The sequence below is a fragment of the Phalaenopsis equestris genome, unplaced genomic scaffold (genome assembly GCF_001263595.1).
Source record: "Phalaenopsis equestris unplaced genomic scaffold, ASM126359v1 Scaffold000428, whole genome shotgun sequence".
In the NCBI taxonomy this organism is placed as follows: domain Eukaryota; kingdom Viridiplantae; phylum Streptophyta; class Magnoliopsida; order Asparagales; family Orchidaceae; genus Phalaenopsis; species Phalaenopsis equestris.
In genome coordinates, this window is record NW_018164869.1 from 3,675,355 (window position 1) to 3,695,348 (window position 19,994).

The 19,994-nt window shown below is 33.8% G+C and overlaps 1 protein-coding gene across 3 annotated transcripts; it reads right to left on the reverse strand.

Annotated features, from left to right (window-relative positions):
* Window positions 1–1,925: 1,925 nt before the first annotated feature.
* On the reverse strand, window positions 1,926–19,598 carry LOC110027417 (inactive protein kinase SELMODRAFT_444075-like). 3 transcript variants are annotated; one of them, XM_020728850.1, is made up of 11 exons: window positions 19,485–19,598; window positions 18,242–18,888; window positions 16,772–16,926; window positions 16,353–16,447; window positions 14,480–15,522; window positions 13,028–13,188; window positions 12,107–12,183; window positions 11,850–11,997; window positions 10,761–10,910; window positions 2,380–2,600; window positions 1,926–1,999 (listed from the first exon to the last, which is right to left on the reverse strand). In XM_020728850.1, the coding sequence occupies exons 2-11, from the start codon at window positions 18,426–18,428 to the stop codon at window positions 1,975–1,977; spliced, it is 2,262 nt and encodes a 753-aa protein (XP_020584509.1). In that variant the 5' UTR covers window positions 18,429–18,888; window positions 19,485–19,598; the 3' UTR covers window positions 1,926–1,974. The 3 variants fall into 3 exon arrangements, with proteins under 3 accessions (XP_020584509.1, XP_020584508.1, XP_020584510.1); XM_020728849.1 differs by having other exon boundaries at window positions 18,242–19,347; XM_020728851.1 differs by lacking the exon at window positions 1,926–1,999 and having other exon boundaries at window positions 2,236–2,600; window positions 18,242–19,598.
* Between the last annotated feature and the right edge of the window lie 396 nt (window positions 19,599–19,994).

The window sequence follows — 19,994 nt, forward strand, 5'->3', positions numbered from 1 at the left end:
CCTAGGGGACTCAAGACTGACAACGTAGCTGCCGAGTAAAGAACACGACACATGACACATGACACATGACGCACATATATGTAAATCCCCTTCTATAAATTTATAACTACTTACTCTCTTTTTACAAAAAAAAAATTATTGCATATTTAATGTACAATAATATTGTAAATGCTGCAGAGGTTGTTATACAACATATCTAATATTATTATGTATATAATTCACAAGACAATTGCATACTCCTCATTAGGAGCAATTATTGCGTGCGGACACCGCATGCATCTCTGCATGCGGTATCCGATCATGACCGTAGATCACGGTGATCTACGGTCAGGATTATTTCTATTTTTTTTTAAAAAAAGAAAAAAATTTTTGGTGGGACCCACCAAAATACATCAGGACCGTAGATCAGGTGATCTACGATCCGGATCGGTCACAACACGCATGGAATAATTTTTCCATTAGAAGAGCCGCAGTCTTGTCACCTTGTCCTTTATTTTTTTTCTTAATTGCATATGTGCCCCGGGATGAGGGTGACTTGAGACAAAATCCGAGAATCGTGGCAGTTCTCATGTAAAATAAAGCCATTTTTCTGGATCTTGGCAAAGATTCCACAGGGTAGATTTGCAAATTTTTTATCTTTCTTATTTGGAAATTTACATGCATACCGCATATTTTTTATGTATTTACATATTTAACGCCTAATTTTGTATTTATGCGCTTTGGTTTTACTAATTTCACTCTAAAAAAGTTAGTGATAGTAAAATTGTTTGTATGATGCGCATATAAATTTCAAATTTTGGGTGTTAGACATGTAATTATATAAGTATTGTGTGGTATGTATCTAATTGCTTTTAGTTCAGGGGTATTGACAAGCATGCCCCCAAAGCCCTATATATTTACATATCTAACACCTTAATTCTACATTTTGTATTTCAATCACCCGAAATTTTCATATGTATAGTTACATATCTTCAAATTAAGGTGATAGATGTGTAAATTTCTTAATTTCTTAATTGAGCTCTGAATGACTCTTAATTACAAATCTAATATTTGTTTTTGCAAATTTTTTTGACTTAATTTATGTACGCTCCATGAGATGATTTACGTACGTAAGACGTACTCGGAGCTGCTTACGTTTATTCAAGAGGGTATTGGGAGGTTATATTCGCGTTATACCCCCTATAACCCCTCTGTAACCTATCTATAACTTACCTGTAGCCTACAAATATATGAAAACAGAAGTACATAATTTACTAGAAGATTCAAGTATGTTACATGTAAGTTACAGGAATGTTACAGAAGGTATAAAACGAATATAACCCTCCAATACCTTCTGAATAACCTCCCTAACACACGCAGCGTTGCGTATATTTTACGCACACAAATTTTTCTCCCATGAGATGATGAAAATCAATACACACCATACAATTCTTATTTATTTACACATCTTACACCAAAAATTTTATTCTTACATGCATGACATTCAAATTTTTCATATAACATAAAAAAAAAACACCAAATCCTTGTCAAATAAACTAATAAACATTTGACACCAAATTATTATAAATGTAAATATTAAAACTTTAATGTTAGATTTGTAAATATACATGTAATTCTGCGACAAAAACACCGCCCAAATCTGATTAAAATGGAAAAAAAACTAAAGCTTTGCTTGGGATTATTTTCTTTATTTTATTATTTTTTTTCCTGAACAAAAATCCAAAAACAAAATAAAAATTAGGGTTGGTTTATTCACTTATTATTTTTTTTTTAAGTTTATTTTCAAAACATCAAAAACATAAAAATTATATTTTCACTTATTTAAAAACATGTTTTTTTAAGCATTGCCTGTTCAAGGCGTCGCCCGCCACCCACTGCAGCCATCCGTTGACCGCCGCAGCCCGCTCTGCATGCCATCACAGTCATCCCACGATGCCAGCCGTCAATTGCCACCCTGCCCGCCGCCAGCCCCCACTAGCAACCACCGAGCACCGCCCGCCTATCACCCGACGCCACACACACAGATAATGCTTTATGTTGGTTGGAGTAAGAAAAAAATATACGACATAGGCAGTCGAGTTTAATACTGGAGCGTCACGTTGACTTTTTTTAAAAATAAAAATAAAAACATGTTATATTTTTGTTTTTAAAAATATATAAATTATAAGAGTACAAACACTTTTTTTTAAAAGCAGAAAACAAAATAAAAATAAAACAAAAATTAAAAATAAAAAGTGATCCCAAACAGTTCCTAAGCTTTCCAGATATAAATGTGAATAATTTGCAGAAATATAAGAAGGTACTCTGATAAACACTATACAAATACATACAAACGATGATTTAAAGGAAAAAAAAAAAGGATCTGGAATGATTTATCACCTCCTAAGAAAAGTAGTAGCTTTCTCTCCCCAATCGGTTCTGAGCTGATCATAAGATTGTTCACCACCGAAACTGTTTGAACGAGTATGTTGCTTTTCGCTGCCGCCGCCGCCGTGCTGCTCCGACCACAATCTTCCACTCCTGCTGCCAACTTCGCCGCCGGGGAAGGTGGCGGCAAAGTTGGGCTCCATCACCAAATCTCCTTCCAAAATGCGCAGAACCTTCAATCCCATCAGGCAAAACAAAACAAATTATATTAGGAAAATTCACATACATACCACATAAAGCTTGTGCATTTACATCAACTAAAGTTTGATATTTAGGTCTGTAACATCTCGAGATTAAAAAACTTTGCATGAGAAGATGTATTCCATTTTTATGATGTTGGTGATAGTGGTACTTTTGATGTGATTCAAAGAGTTGAATATGTATGTAAATATGATAGTTTGGAAAATTTACATATATATTACACAAAGCTTATGCATTTACATCACCTAAAGTTTGATATTTAGGTTTGTAACATCTTGAGATCAAAAAAACTTTGCATGAGAAGATGAATTCCATATTTAAGATGTTGGTGATAGTGATGCTTTTGATGTGATTCAAAGAGTTGAATGTCATGTAAATATGATAGTTTAGGTTCTAGACATGTCTCATGTTCTTCTAGATAGCCGTTAATTTGGTACTCGACAAATGCAAAATGGTCATTTTAATATATGTACAGCATCAAATAGCATGTGCCTCAAGTACTTCAGACATTTATGAATACATGTCTTTATACCTCTTTTCCATTAATTTGCTAGAAGATCCCTCACAGAGAGTTTTTTATGTCGAATGGTGTCGAAGCATAAAGTTAATTATACATGTTTCTTTTATAAAAATCGAAAAAATACGAGTTCAAGGAATTCTACAGCTTCTGAAGTCGTAAACTACAATTGTGGATTGCAATGATGTATATATACATCACAACGAGAAGCAAGCTATGAGAAAAGATTTTAAAGGTGTGTCGGAAATAGATCAATGGAAGCATGCGCCTTCTTTAGATGGGCTTACGAGTTTCAGGAATCCACTTGAGAGTTCAAACAATCATCACATATAAAGAGTATCTTTGGAAAAAAAAAAATTCATATATACTTGATCATTTGAATATTAAAAGTAATACCACAAAAATATTATTTTTGCCATTATAATTTTAATTTTTTTGTTACTCATTATTAAGTGATGTATAACTCTTTCATGTAATATTTTAGACTTGCAATTGTTTGATAATATCTAAAATTAGTTTATGTTGTTATTTATGAGTTAATTTTGAAATAATGAAATTACAAATACCGAGTGTATATAAGGGGTAAAACGGTCTTTATTTAAGGCATTGTCTAATTTTGAACTAACCAAACAAATCGCACAATTTTCTCTTAGTTGTTGCACGGCTGCTTATTCATTAAATAGTAATAACTGCAATTGCCCCAAACAAACATTTACTAGGAAGAGATTACGCAGGAAACAGGCATTGTCTGTTTGTTTTGGCCTTTTCAAACCAGAGTTATAAGCATGCATGCCTTCAATATATGCTTCAATAGTTTTGCAACTTAGACCCTCGAAAATAAAAAATAAAAAATAAAAATAAAAATAAAATCTTAGTGGCGTGCCATTAATGGGTTAACAATAATCCATTAACTTCAAAACTTAATTGCCTGGCCCTCAAATCATGTGCTTTCTTGAACTTATGACATTACGTCGAGTTTATTGTGCTTAAGCACATTGTTGGAAATAAAGTAAAAAATTCCAAGGTGCCAGGTTCAAGTGCTCATCTTACCCCAAAAAAAAAAAGTTTACTCATGTTAGAACACGTAAACTTTGAGTTGACTGGTGTTTAATCTAGTAGACTTGAGATTGATTAGTGTTTGACCTTGACCAAACCTTTTACAAGTATGAACGATATGATTGGAAGACAAACAAACACAACTAATCCAGAGAAACATAGCTAGTTCAAGGAGCTTGCTCACTATGTGCATGAAATGGTGTCGTTCAAGGAGCAACATGCAACATTGTAGTCACTTCCACATAAGAATTTGAAATTCTCTGATAATATTTAGTGTCATTACTCCTCGAGGACAATAAATACTAACACAAGCACAACATGATAAGAAGAAAGACCAACGACTAAAGGTGACAAACATTAAAGTGTAGGAATCATCACATCAGACAATGCATTATTGATCCCAAATAGTACTACAAAAGGAAGGGTTTTCCCATTTCAAGCATGATTGACAAACAAAGTTTAACGAGAGAGAAACAAGTCTTCCAATATCTAGGGTTTTGTCTCTAGTATTACAGGGTTCACTCCTACTTATAGAAAGGTCTCATACATTATAAATAAATATATATTATATATGAATTCCAAAAAAATCTTCGATTTATCCTCTGTCTTCTCCTAGCATAGCTTGGGTGTTATAATTAATATTATATTGCTAACGTCTTGCATTGATAATCATTCTACATAAAAAATTTTCTCCTACTTTCGACTCATTCTAGTGTTTTTGTCAGCTAACTCGGCTATGAGGCGACTTTAGGAGAGTTGTTCAGTTGCCTCAGTTGAGCATTTGTGCACCAATCACATTAAATGACTAACCAATCAGGTTCCTTAGTCAAGTTATTTTATTGAATTGATCTGATTGAACTAGAGAGAGAGAGAGAGAGAGAGAGAGAGAGAGAGTGAAGAAAATTGATGGATTATGCGACAAAAAAACTTCCTTTCTTCTTATTCTGAACTGAAAATATATATTACATATTTATACATACTCCCAACTCTCTAGATTAAGAATAACTCTAATATAGAAAAATTTTTGTAATTAAATCTCCTCTAATTAGGTTGTCCAATATCAAGTTTCATAATATAAAATATTTATATTTATGACTTTCCATAACACTCCCCCTAAACCTCAAGCATAGATATTTATCATACCCAGCTTGTTATACATATAAGTGACACAAACTCTATTAAGAGCAATGTGAAACTATCCCCCAGCTGTTCTCTAAACTTCACATGAGCCATAGAAGTTAGAGTCTGTTGAATCTTTTCACAAACAAAATGACAATCAATCTCAATGTGCTTAGTTTGTTCATGAAAGATAGGGCTCGAGGCAATATGGATTGCTTCTCGGTTATCACATCACAACTTTGTTGGAATTGTCATCTTAAAACCCATCGAAGTCAATAGCTGGGATACCTACATCAATTCACTCAAAACTTGTGCCACTGCTCGATACTAATATACAACACTAGACTGTGAAACTACATTATGTTTCTTACACTTCCATGAGACCAAATTACCACCAACAAAGACACAATATCCATTAATAAATCTTCGATCAATCTTGAAACTTGTCCAATCTGAATCAGATAAACATTCAATAATTTCATGCCCATGATCCTGATATAAGATAACTTGTTCAGGAGCTCCCTTGAGGTAGCATAGTATTTGTTTCAAAGCTGACCAATGATAGACAGTAGAGGGAGACAAACTTGCTTATAATACAAATTGAATACGCAATGTCAGGACAAGTTACTATGAGCTAGCTTTATTTTTTCACTAACTTCCCATATCGTTCAAGATCATTAATAAAACACTCGAAGCTTGTGTCACTGCTCGATACTAATATATAACACTAGACTGTGAAACTACATTATGTTTCTTACTCTTCCATGAAACCAAATTACCACCAACAAAGACACTATCCAGTAATGAATCTTCGATCAATCTTGAAACTTGTCCAATCTGAATCAGATAAACATTCAATAATTTTATGCCCATGATCCCGATATAAGATAACTTGTTCAGGAGCTCCCTTGAGGTAGCATAGTATTTGTTTCAAAGCTGATCGATGATAGACAGTAGAGGGAGACATAAACTCACTTATAATACTAACTGAATAAGCAATGTCGGGACAAGTTACTATGAGCTAGCTTAATTTTCCCACTAACATCCTATATCGTTCAAGATCATTAATAAAACTCTCCACATTTGGTAGTTCTGATTAGGAACCACCAGAGCATTGCATGGTTTGACCCTTAATTTCCCCATTTCTACTAACAAATCAAACACAACTTTTGTTGAAATAGAAAGACAAATTTTTTCTCCTTGATACCTTGATCCCGAAGAAGTATTTCAAGGAACCCAGATTTTTAATGCTGATCTAAATTTGAAAAAATGATTTCAATGAAAAGAAACCTTGCACACCGCTTCCAATAATAATAATGTAATCAACATAAAATCACCAATAAAAAGATTTTTGAAACATATTGTCTATAGAATATAATGTGATCGCTTCTATTTTTCTGCATCCCAAACCATTCTACAGTTTGAATAAATTTTTCACATGATGCTTGAGGGCTTTGCTTCAATCCATATAAGAACTTCTGAAGACGACATACTTTTGCAAACTCCCCCAGAGTGAAAATAACATAGAAGATTGCTCCATGCATACCACTTCCAAAAGATCACTATGTAGAAAATCATTCTTCACATTCAGTTGGTGCAAGAGCTCATTATTCATTGCAATCAATGATAGTAGTAGGGGAATCAAAGTCAATAAGTGAGTTTATGTCTCCCTCTACAGTCTATGAGCTAGCTTAATTTTCCAACTAACATCCCATATTGTTCAAGATCATTAATAAAACTCAAACCACCAGAGCATTGCATGGTTTGACCCTTAATTTCCCAATTTCTACTAACAATTCCAACACAACTTTTGTTGAAATAGAAAGACGCCTTTCTTGCTCCTTGATACCTTGATCCCCAATAAGTACTTCAAGGAACCCAGATCTTTAATGCTGATCTAAATTTGAAAAAATGATTTAAATGAAAAGATTCCTTGCACACCGCTTCCAATAATAATAATATAACCAACATAAAATCACCAAATAAAAAGATTTCAGAAATATATTGTCCATAGAATATAATGTGGTAGCATCTATTTTTCTGCATCCCAAACCATTCTACAGTTTGAATAAATTTTTCAAATGATGCTCGAGGGCTTTGCTTCAATCCATATAAGAACTTCCGAAGATAACATACTTTCGCAAACTCCCCCAGAGCGAAAAAATAGAAGATTGCTCCATGTATACCACTTCCAAAAGATCACTATGTAGAAAATCATTCTTCACATTCAATTGGTGCAAGGGTCAATTATTCATTGCAATCGATGACAATAGTAGGGGAATCGAAGTCAATTTAGCTACCGAAAAGAATGTGTCCCAGTAGTCGATTCCATAAGTTGAGCTCTTAGCAACCAATCGAGCTTTGAGATGAGCTACAAATCCATCAAACTGAAACTTAACTAAAGACCCACTTACAACCATCAGTCTTCTTAGCAGAAGGAAGTGCAATTAGCTCTTAAGTTCCATTTTCAATTAAGGCAGTCATCTCATCAAGAAGTCGATCCAAAAAGTTGAGCATAGCTCTCAGCAACAAATCAAGCTTTGAGATGAGCTACAAATCCATCATACTGAACCTAACTAAAGACCCATTTACAACCAGCAGTCTTCTTGATAGAAAGTAGTTTAACTAGTTTTCAAGTCTGATTTTCAATTAAGGCAGTCCTCTCATCAAGCATCGCTGATTGTCAACCAGAATGGGATAGGGCTTGCAAAACAAATCTTGGAACCTAAACATAATCAAGAGAAGCAACAAACGAGCAAGAATCATAAATAGGATAGACGTATTGATGCTTACCTCTTCAAAGAACAATAGGTAAATCAAGGTCACTGGAGGAAGGATCCACTGAAAAAGATGATACTGGCGTCGAACTAGGATAAGAGGAGCGGGGTCTTCTCAAGTAACAATACTAATAAGTGGTTTAAGTTGAGGTATTGAAGGTGAGCAAAATCTAAACTTATGATGTGATACATTAACTCAACAAAATTTTATGACGATTTAGACACCAACGAGTCACAAAAAAAAAGGGATTTGTTCATGAAACCTAACATCAACAAAAATCATGTACCTGTTTAAGAAAGGGGAAAACATCGATGCCCTTTCTACAAACAAGAATATCCTAGAAATACATGCCTTAATTAATTATGGTTCAGTTTAAAAAATTGGTGACAAGTAAATAACTGATGAAAATAAGAAAATATTGAAATCTATTAGATAAATAGGACAAGGACCCCACACATCAGAATCAACCAACTCAAAACTATACTTACTCTTTTATTAACTATTGGGACAAAATACAAACGATATTTAGCAGATTTATACGACTCACAATCTAAAGATAATAGTTGATGAAACTAATGGCGCAACTTTTTTTTATTTTTGATAGTGATAGATATCTTAATCAACAATAGATCTCAAAAAGCGGGTTGGAACATACTACAGTACATGTGCCTCATTATCTAAAATGCATTGTGATGGGCTATCTAAAACTCATGTAATTTTGCTAACATAAGCAAGATTAAAAACAAATTGAGATTTGCCTAGACTATAATTTAGAGGCAATGTGGGTGTAATATTGATGGTACTAGAACCAAGAATATTATAGGTAGATCCATCTACTAAAGTGACAGAAGACAAGTGCTAATGAAAAGTAGAAAAGAGTTCTGGATTACCTGTCATGTGATCTGCAGCATCAGAATTAACAACCCATTGTGTGAAAAAGGAAAGTAGATAAGCATCATTGTTACCTAACACAACAAGTGCGGTGATAGATGAGGATTTCTTGGATGCTTCATGAAATTTGATGAGCTTAGCATATTCATTTGCAAAAATCAAGAGAGTCCGACTCGAATAGACCTCATTAATAGTGACCATGTGAGCTGACCGTGATTTTGAGCAAATTCTAACCTGTTCTCTTTGTAAGACCAGGTTCATTTATTTTCATTTATAATCATTTAACTTTTAGCAAAATAATTGGTATCATTTAATGTGTCATCCATAAGCATAGCCACTGATGAAACCAAACTTGTCACAAAGTGTTTATTTTTACCAGTCATAATCGATGTCATTTAATGTTGAAGAACGAATTGCCACAGCACACTAGAAGACAAATAACTCGATGACCCACAGTTCAACGAACGCCGAATAAAAGAAAAAAATTGAATCGACAAATCAAAACATAACAATCAAGGAAACCGACCTAAGCAGACGAAGCAGATAACAAAACAAAGCACCCAAGGAAATTTATAGAAGCAGACATCAACTTCATCAATACCCTAATCTCGTCAACACAAATAAACCGGACGAAGCATATGTAGACGAACTACCATAAGATGCAAACGATGCTTCTAGATAAATGCAAATGATATTGTTTGAAGCATGCAAAATTGAAGGTGAGGTTGGTGTAGAAGACGTCATTCAAAGCAGACAAAGCCAAAGCCAATTCGAGCCGAAGACGAATGATGATGTCGCGGGAAGCAGACGGTGACGTTGACGAAGCTGAAACAAGCCTGAGCCAAAGAAAAAGACGAACGAGTCCCAACGGCTAACGTCGAAAATAGAAGATGCATATGGGAACAATTAGAAGAATTTCTGATACAATTTTTTTCCTTATTATCTAAAAACTTCTTTTCTTCTTATTCTCAATTGAAAATATATAATACATATTTATACACAATCTCAACCCTCTAGATTAGGAATAGCTCTAATATAGAAAAGATCCTCAAATAAGATGCTCTCTAATTAGGTTATCTAATATCAAGTGTCCTAATATACAAGCTTCCTAATCTACAAGATTCAAATGTATGACTTAAGAAGATTCTATTTTAAAAAAGTATTCTCAATTATTTTTGAAATTTAAAAATTTTAGAAAGGAAAAAAGCATATCATCCATTAGTTAAAATTCTTCTTTAACATATTTTTCTCCCTTAATACATTTTAAATATAAGAGAAAAAATAATTTAAAAAAGAAAAGAGGCTACTCAAGATATTATGAAACTTTAAACTCATTTCAAATCATTCAAAAGAGTGCATGAGAATTTGAAGAGATTATTTCAAATCATTTTTTCTTTCGTTGATTTTTGTGGGAAAAATTATTGTCCTTATTTGTTTACAGAACATGTGCCACCAAAAGAATAAAAAAAAATTTGAGAAAACCAAATTTTTAAATAAACCTTCGTACTTAATTGTATACATGAAAAATTTTAAGCAAAAGTCTGTTCCCTTTATTATGACATAATATAGAGTAGATTTGCTTGAACATATAGATAGGAGTGGAATACTATATAGATAGCAAGTTAATTAATCCCAAAATTAGATGAAATCATACATGGAATCTTCCATCAACAAAAATTTCCAAACTTTTTAGGCAAAGCAAAACAATAGTGAATTTATTAAAGATCTGAGCATTATTATTTATCAGACCTTACAAAAAACTTTAGTTTACCTGAGACATTTTAGGCCTTGCCTGAGGATCTCGCTGAATACATAGTGAAGCTGCATGCAACATGCAAACCACTTCATGTTCTAAGTAGCGATTAACCAAGCGTGGATCTATCAGCTCATCAATTGCATATTCCTCTAGCAGTGGACGAGCCTGAACACAAAAAGTGCACTAGCTGATTAAATTAAAAAAAGAGAAAAAAAATGTCAAAATGATCCCTTGAATCTTTATAGAGAGTCATTTTTGTCCCAGAGTTTATGGAAGTATCACTTTAATCCCTAGACTCCTTTAATATGGGTTGAAAGAGTCCCCAGTGAAGATAAATTTTAGCTCTTATCAAAACTAATTTAGCACTTCTATAAACTTTGGGACTAAAATGAGACGAGCCTGAACAAAAAGGACACTAGCTGATTAAATAAAAAAAAAAGAGAGAACTGTCAAAATGATCCATTGGCTCTATGCAGAGAGTCATTTTAATCTCAAAGTTTATAAAAGTGTCAATTTAGTCCTCGAAATCTTTTAATATTGGTTGAAATAGTCCCTACGGAAGACTACTTTAGCCCTCACTAAAACTAATTTAGCACTTTTATAAAGGGCTAAAATGATCCCATCTATATAATTCGGAACTATTTTGGCACTTTACTCGATAAAAAAATGTAATATTTTCATGCATACCACTCAATTCCTATGCATTTACACATATCTAGCACCTACACTTTTACTTTTTACATACATATACCACCTTACCTATGCATGAAAATATGAATTTCACTTTTTTTTAAAAATGGTGGTATTTTAGATGTGATAGGAAAGATTTTGATGTCTAGAACAAATAGAAGTGTCAATTTAATTCCCAAACTCTTCTAATGGAGCCTAAAATAGTCTTTTTTTTAAGGACTATTTCAATCCAATATTAAAAAAATATGAGGACTCATTTGATCCTAGCCTCCATAATAATTCATCCATTATTAGCTCAAGAAAAATACATAAATAAATAAATTCGCCACAAATAAATCAGAAAGAGTTATCCAGCCTAGAAATCTTGTTAAATAATTGTTTACTATTTCGGAAAATGAGGATTGCTCAACTTACCCATTCAGTGAGGCATTGCTCGCCCTTCGGCCTGTTAATGTCCATAGCTTTGCGTCCTGTTATAAGCTCTAATAATACCACACCAAAAGAATATACATCTGCTTTCTCTGTAATTTGGCCACTTTGAGCATACTCTGGCGCAAGATATCTGTAATTTAATAATGGGGTTTTAGATTTAATATTAAAATTACTATTTTTATTTTTATTTTTTACTTTTTAATGAGAATAAATACAACCCACTCGAGCTTGAAGATTACCCAAATGTGCCAATTACTCTGGTTTCTACACCAAGATCTCCATTTGGTTGCCATCTAGCTAGACCAAAATCACCAACCTAGAAAATTGAGAGTAGTGAGAACTTTAGCTTATTCATCTTTTATATAATGAAGCGACACTGATTATTTGATCACGTAGGATTTTCTAATATCTCATGCAAATTAACAGATTAAATTCTAAATTTAACACAGTTTTAGATGGATTTATTCATACTTTTATTGGCTATAATTGCCAAAAAAAGAATTAGAGATCTGATCATTTTGGCTATATGCCGGCATGAGTGCCCATTGATCAGAGTTCATGATGTCTAAAAACAAGAAATAAAATATTTCTCTGTGTAATTTAAAGGGGGTGATCCATGGCAACTCGAGGTAGAATTTAAATTAAGCTTTTCTTCAGGGTAACGCTGTTTAAGCACAAGTGCCAAAAAAGTCCCCTAATTGTTTGCATGGGGCTATGCTAATCCAAAGTCTATAAAAGTATTAAATTAGTCCCCAGATTTTTTAAATTGGGCCTGAAAATGTCTTTTGCGGGGATCACTTAAATCAATATTAAAAGGGTCTAGGACTAGATTGACGCTTTGACTGTGACTAAAATGGCCCCATGCAAACAGTCAAACTATTTTGGGACTTTTCTAATTTAACCACAAGTATTTGGAGGACAAATAAACAGAAATAGAGGACTGAAACATCCAAACTACATATTTAAAATTTCAAAGGTCGGAAGAAGGTACATTAAGGATGCAATTAAAAATTAATAATTGGAATATATGACCATGATTATGAGAAAATTAGTATTAAAAAAATCCAAAAAATGAATGCAAAGACTTGTATACAGCAACAAGTTGAATGGATCAGTATATTTTCAATCAAGACCGCCAAGAAGAAAATAAAAGCATATACCAGTGGTTCAAAATCATGGGTGATGAGGATGTTGTTTGGTCTCATGTCTCTGTGAACTATGCAACCAACCCTACACTCTTCATGAAGGTATCTCAATCCTCGTGCTGCGCCGACAGCAATCTTTTGTCGGGCGGGCCATTCAAGTGGTTCTCGATTACGACCTACAAATAAAATTAGTATTAGATGAATGCTATCTCAGATCAGAGTTGGGAGGTAATTTTGCAAAATGCTCGAGCTATTTACATGGATCTATGAGGTTATCATTGACATTATTCCGAAAGGTTTAATATTTACCACATAATTATTAATGTGTTTACATATCTAACACCTATAGTTTGATATTTACATTTATAACATTTTAGTTTTATAAACCCATACATGAGAAGTTGCATTTCACTTTTAAAAAATTAATAATTGTGCCATTTTTTATGAGATGTTGAAGATTTTAAGTGATATGCATCTAAATATCGAAGTCTAGGTGTTACGAAAATATATAAGAATTGTGTGGTGTGTATGTAAATGCCCCTCAATATATTCTAGTAACAGTGGAAATTTTCAAGTTAATACTCTGTACAGAGCATAAATACATGATATTCACAAGAAATAGTTTATCAATCAAGATTGAAAATAAAAGATTTGATAAATACTTTTCTTCAGTTAACAACAAGAGAACTATCATAGAGATGGAAGTTCAATGACCCATTGCAAATATTCATGAATTTATGAGGTATCATCAACATTATTTTGAAAGGTTTAGTATTTGGGAAATTTATATACATAACACACAATTCTTATATATTTAGATACCTAACACCTATAGTCTGATATTTACATTTTTTAACACTTTAGTCGGTTCATGTTATAAGCCCATGCAAGAAAAGTTGAATTTCACTTCAAAAAAGTTAGTAACAGTGGTCTCTTTTATTCAACGTTATTTGATGTTAGGTATTTGAATGATATGCATGTAAAATCAAACTTCAGGTGTTAGATATGCAAATATATAAGAATTGTGAGGTATGTATCATGTATGCAAATGCCCCTTGGTATTTTTCTAGATGTCGTTTCCCATTCTCAACCTAACAGCGGATATTATCAAGTTGATAACTTCATAACAAAAGTATAAATATATGATATTCACAATAAATAATCAAGATTGAAAACAAAAGATTAGATAAATCCTTTTCTTCAAGGAAGATTTACATATCATATCACTTAATTCTTGTGTATTTACATATCTAATGCCTAAACTTTAATTATTAACTATATGCCACCTTACCTAAATATTAAAAGCTGTATTTCACTTAAATTGTTAAAATAGTGGAATTTTAGATGTGATTTCAAAGATTCATGTGTCATAAATATAAAAAGTACAATTTAAGTGTTAGTTAGATATGTAAATACATAGAAATTGTTGTAAATACCCCTTTCTTCAAATAACAAAAAGAAAATTACCATAAAGATGGAAGTCCAACGACCCATTGCAAATATATTCATAAACCAACAATCTTCTTCGATCCTCGATGCAGAACCCAATCAACATAATAACATTCCGGTGCTGCGCACAGCTTAGAACTTCAACCTCGGCGCCAAACTCATGATCACCCTGCGAACTCGCTAATTTATGTTGCTTCACAGCAATGGCCTGCCCGTCAGGGAGGAGCCCTCTATGAACCGATCCAAACCCGCCCTCCGCCAAGAAGTTTGCCTGTGAAAAACCACCGGTTGCGAGTTCGAGCTCAGAGTAAGTGAACCACCTCGGAGGTTTTCCGAAAACCGGTGCCTTGTGCTGACATATCGAGCATAACGGAGGTGACACCAGCGTTGAATTTCGACCTCCCGGCATAGTTTCTCGCACGTCGCCACTAAAGTTCCACTCCGAACGAAAGTTCATTGTGCTTATTCGAGCTTTTCGATCAGGCGTAGAATATTTTTCGAGCAAACTTTTGGCTTTAGATATACGGGAATCATTAAGTCGGTGAGAGATTGCTTCAACATGCTTAGAAGATGATTGCCTGCCAGAGAGAATCCGGGCCATCCATGGCTGTAACTCGAGGGATGTCGAAGGACTCGGACTCAAAGTTTCACCATCAGAATCAGAGCTTGTTACATCCAAGTTTTGATTTTGCTTTACTTCCACCATTTCTGGTTTCTTAAGAAAGTTATTTGTTTCAGAGATAAAAAATGGTGAAGTTCCAGGATCTGAGCTTGATATTGAGGAAGTTCCAGCTTCCGTAGCTGTAAATGAGGTCTCTATTTCAGGGCTGCTTGAGGGAGTAACAGTAGGACCTTGAATGCAGGCTTGAAGGCTCTTTAAATCCTTCTTAACTTCTGTGGCCGATACATCAAACTCAAGAGGTGGAGTACACAGCTCAGAGGGCTCGGCCTCAGACGATCTTACAAGATTTAATCGAAGAACTTTTGGTTGGGAACGTTTCATGACGACTATGTTAGATTGAAGATCCTCTATGCAGTGCTTCTCCTCTTGTTTAAGTTGCCTGATGAAGCGCAGTTGTGTAACAATCCATAAGACCAAATATTAAGAAAAACAAAAGGGGTCTTTACATACAAACCACACCTAATTCCTATGTATTTGGATGTATAACATCTTCCGAGAAAGTCTCAAAATAATTCCTTAATTCTTTGGGGGGATCATTTTAAGTCTCATGGTCAATAAAAGTGTCAATTAAGTTCTCAAACTCTTTTAATATGGGTTCAAATAGTCCTTCAGCCCCAATTTAATACTATAGGGACTAATTTGGAACTTTTTTTTAATTCTGGGACTAAAATGATTTCATTTAACAGGCAGGGGACTATTTTTGTACTTTAAACTTTACGTTTTACATCTATGCCACACAAATCTTTCATATCACACAAAAAATATCACTATTATAACTTTTAAAAGTGAAATATACTTCTTGAGGCATAAATAAAGTTACATATATGTACAAAGTAAAGTTTAGGTGTTAGTTATGTGAATAAATTCAAATTGAGTGGTATGTATGTAAATCTTCCAAAACAAAGAGCATTTACATACATAACACACAATTCTTATGTATTTACATCTCACACCCAAACTTCAGTATGAACACACATAGCATACAAATCTTTAATATCACATAAAAAATAGCACTATTACAATTCTTTAAAAGTGAAATACGCCTTTTTCATGAATAGACTTGAAGCACCAAAGTGCTATGTATGTAAATACGAAAGTTTAGGTGTGAGAAATTTAAATACATAAGAATTGTCAGCTACGTATGTAATTTTCCCTATAACTTAATAAGGATAGATCCCTTTGCAAGTAAACTTCAGTTAAAAATATTACTTGTCCAAAACCACCCAACTGGCATTAGCTCTCTTGGATTCAGCAGCTACAACACCAGAAGGAGATCCAGATACAACTTTTACTTTGACATTAATCTGAGAGAAGGTGACATAAATGATAGCAGTTAAAAACATAACCTTCTAGAAATAAGAGAAAGGGGCATTTACATATATACCACCCAATTTATATGCATTTACATATCTAACAACTAAAATTTTCTTTTTACATTTATATAACTCAAATATTTCTTATCACATCAAAAATACCACCATTTTAGCTTTTAAAAAGTGAAATGCATTTTTTCATGCATAGGTAAGCTGGTATGTAGTAAAAATTGAAGTTTAGGTGTTAGATCAGTAAAAACATATGAATTGATATGTAAATCTTCCTAAGAAAAAATGTGACGGGAAAGAACTAACCTTATTTGGGTCGTAAACATCATGGAGTTGAAGCATCATTTGGGAGCATAGATATGAAATATCAGATTTCTGCTCTAAGGTAGTTCCAGTATGAGACCTCCTGTGACCACTTGCGCAGTCCCCAGCAAATCTAGGAAAACTCCACAGTTTCCTGCCTAAAAAAGGGAAAGAAAAGAAATTCATGGAAACCCAGAACCAAAAGATTGTATAATAAAACAAGCAAAAAAATGGAAGGAAGGTTTACACACATACCACTCAGTTTCTATGTATTTACATATCTAACACCTAAACTGCAATTTTCTTACATACATACTATCTTACCTTTGCATGAAAAGGTATATTTCACTTCATAAAAGTTAAAATTGTGATATTTTTTACGTGATATGTAAGATTTGAGTGGTATAAATGGAAAAAACAAAATTTAGGTTAGATATGCAAATTCATGAGAATTGAGTGGTACGTATGTAAATGCCCCAAAATGTAAATGAGATAAAAAATACAGGGGTATTTACATCCATTCCACGCAATTTCTATATACAAACATAACTAACAACTAAACTTTATTTTTTAAATTATCACCACCCATATCTTTCATATCACATCAAAAACACTACCATTTCAACTTTTAATAAGTTAAATACACTTTTTCATGCATTTGTAAGGTGGCATGTAACTAAAAATTAAAGTTTGTGTTAGATATGTAAATCTGTAAGAATTGAGTGGCATGTATGTCACTCGTTGAGGGTTACCTAACAGATCAGGAACAAAGCCATGTAAGCAAAATGATAATTTTAATCTAGTTCCTAGTTCTTAAAGGATATAAATTGGGGCTTTTTTAAATGATAATAAGATGGATCGAAACAAAAGATACAAAAAATGTGCATATTGATAATGTAACTCGTGGGACAATAAGCAAACATCTAAACTACTAAAATCTCTTCCCTTTAGAGGAAACTGGCCCAGTTTAACAGCATGATCCTAGAAATTTTAAAAAGGCACTTTCTTTCTCTAATTACGAAGTAGACTAAAAAAAAATTAAAAGCGCCTTCAGTTATGCCCAAAAAGCATTTTAAATGGAAGGAATAAGTACGGCCAACTATTAAAAAAAGTAAAGGGACGGTTAATAACCAACCCAAAAGCTTTTTACATGTTTTCTTTGGGCCTAATGAGCAATTACAGTAACACGAAGTAGGAAGCTTACCATCTGTATAAAGAAAAATAGATGGGGCATTTACATACACACCAACCAATTTCTATGTATTTACATATCTAACACCAAAACTTCATTTTTTTACATTTATACCACCCAAATATTTCATTCAATTTTTCATTTATAGGAAAGGTGGTATGTATGTAATAATTGAAGTTTTAAGTGTTATATATGTAAATAAATAGCAATTGAGTGGCATGCATTTAAATCTTCCAATATTAAATTCAAAATAGAGAGCAACGGAGGTTTGATTATGCTACCTGAACTCTGCAGCGGCATCACAACCAGAAGCGTTAAGCAGTCCCCAGGCTGAACAACATGAGTTAATGCCCATACCAGAGCATTCTTTGATATTTCCTTGGAAGCCTTAACGGCTACCACAACCTTCTCCGTCAAATTCAAACCCCTATCACCCTTCCCTCGCTTATTCTGAAATCCAGAGCTCATTCCCACAATCCTCTATTATCAAAGTTCAGATTTTAAGAGCTCAAAAGAAGAATCTCAACACTTAATCAACAACGGACGAAAGACAAGCTTTTTCCATCAATAACTCCCCAAATCCACCATTGCCAAATTTGCACATACGAGAGCAACTGTTTCTATCTCACTGAGCAATAATGGTGGGAGAGAAAAGACGCTTTTGGCCTATAACAGAGGAAAAAATGAAATCGCGCTCTGTTCTCCTTTTTTTTTCCTCTTCTAGCTTCCTTTATCTCCACCTGGAAATGATATTAAATCAATAATTTCTCAGTGACAACTGAAAGACCCTTCCTGGGTCCTCAAAAGACTATTCTTCGCTGGCTTTATCGAAACTCTTTCTTCCTTTATCTTCTCCGATGCCGATCCTGCTTCAGACCTTTTAAAAAGGACTATCAAAGCTGCCGATGCGTCTTATCCAACGTAGCCTCTGAGTTTTGTATCCAGTGAAGCATCAAAAGCAGCAGAAATTATAAAAAATCATAGGGTATCACTATTTTCGTAAATATGTCTAACAGAAAACGACAGAAGAAAAAGCCAGATCCGGGCCACCTGCGCAGTTACAACTCCCTAAAACCTTAATAAGTCGGACGCAAAAAGAAACCCTAATTAAAATTACGCAGAGAACTCACTATCACCACTCGCACTGAGACAAAAACACCCGACCCGTGATCCCTTTTACATGGCCTTCATCACTATCAAACTAGCTGGCTTTACTTCCAGCCATTTGTGCAGAACATAATAATAAGCCCAGATAAAAGTCGTCGCTGGAAACGCTCGACGGGTTCGACGTCAGTTGGCAACTTCTCCCTAAAATCCTCCTTAACAGCAATGGATCTCGCTTCTTTCTTCACGGCTACGAGAAACAAAAGCTAAGAAGAAAGAAGAGCTGTGCCAGCCATGAAACAACCGAGCACCATCGATCTCAGTCGTCAAACACTTATAAAACTTAACGGGTAGCGATCTCGAGGAAATAACGTGAAGAAAAGCTTAACCCTAACCCTAAACCTCAGACGAGAGGATTACCTGCAAAGCAAGACTGACGCGAGACGCCATCGATTTTAAGAAGCAAAAGACCTCGCCCAAATCTTCCCTCCTGCAACGACAGAGAACTGTCCCCATCCACCAGCTACGGCTACTATCCCCATTGGGCCCAAAATATTTTGACCCCATTTTTATAGGAACTATATGCAATTATCTTAAAATTTCGATAATTTAATATTAAATTTATATTATATATTTATTATTTTCAACTTTATTTATAACTTTATTTATATTTTTGTCTTTTCTGGAAAAGTTTATCGAAGTAGAATAATAATTTAACGTTTCAACGTTCCACTAAAATCTTACACATAATTAAAAACGAATATGATTAAGCATCATAAATGTATAGATTGAAACTCCAGACAAGGGAAAAACATCTTCATAGTTGTCAGACAATAAGTTCTCATACACGAGCATTCATAATGGTCTTCTTATTCTCTAAATGTTTTTTTTTTTAAACTAACGTTATCTTACCTTAAATCTCAAATAAGG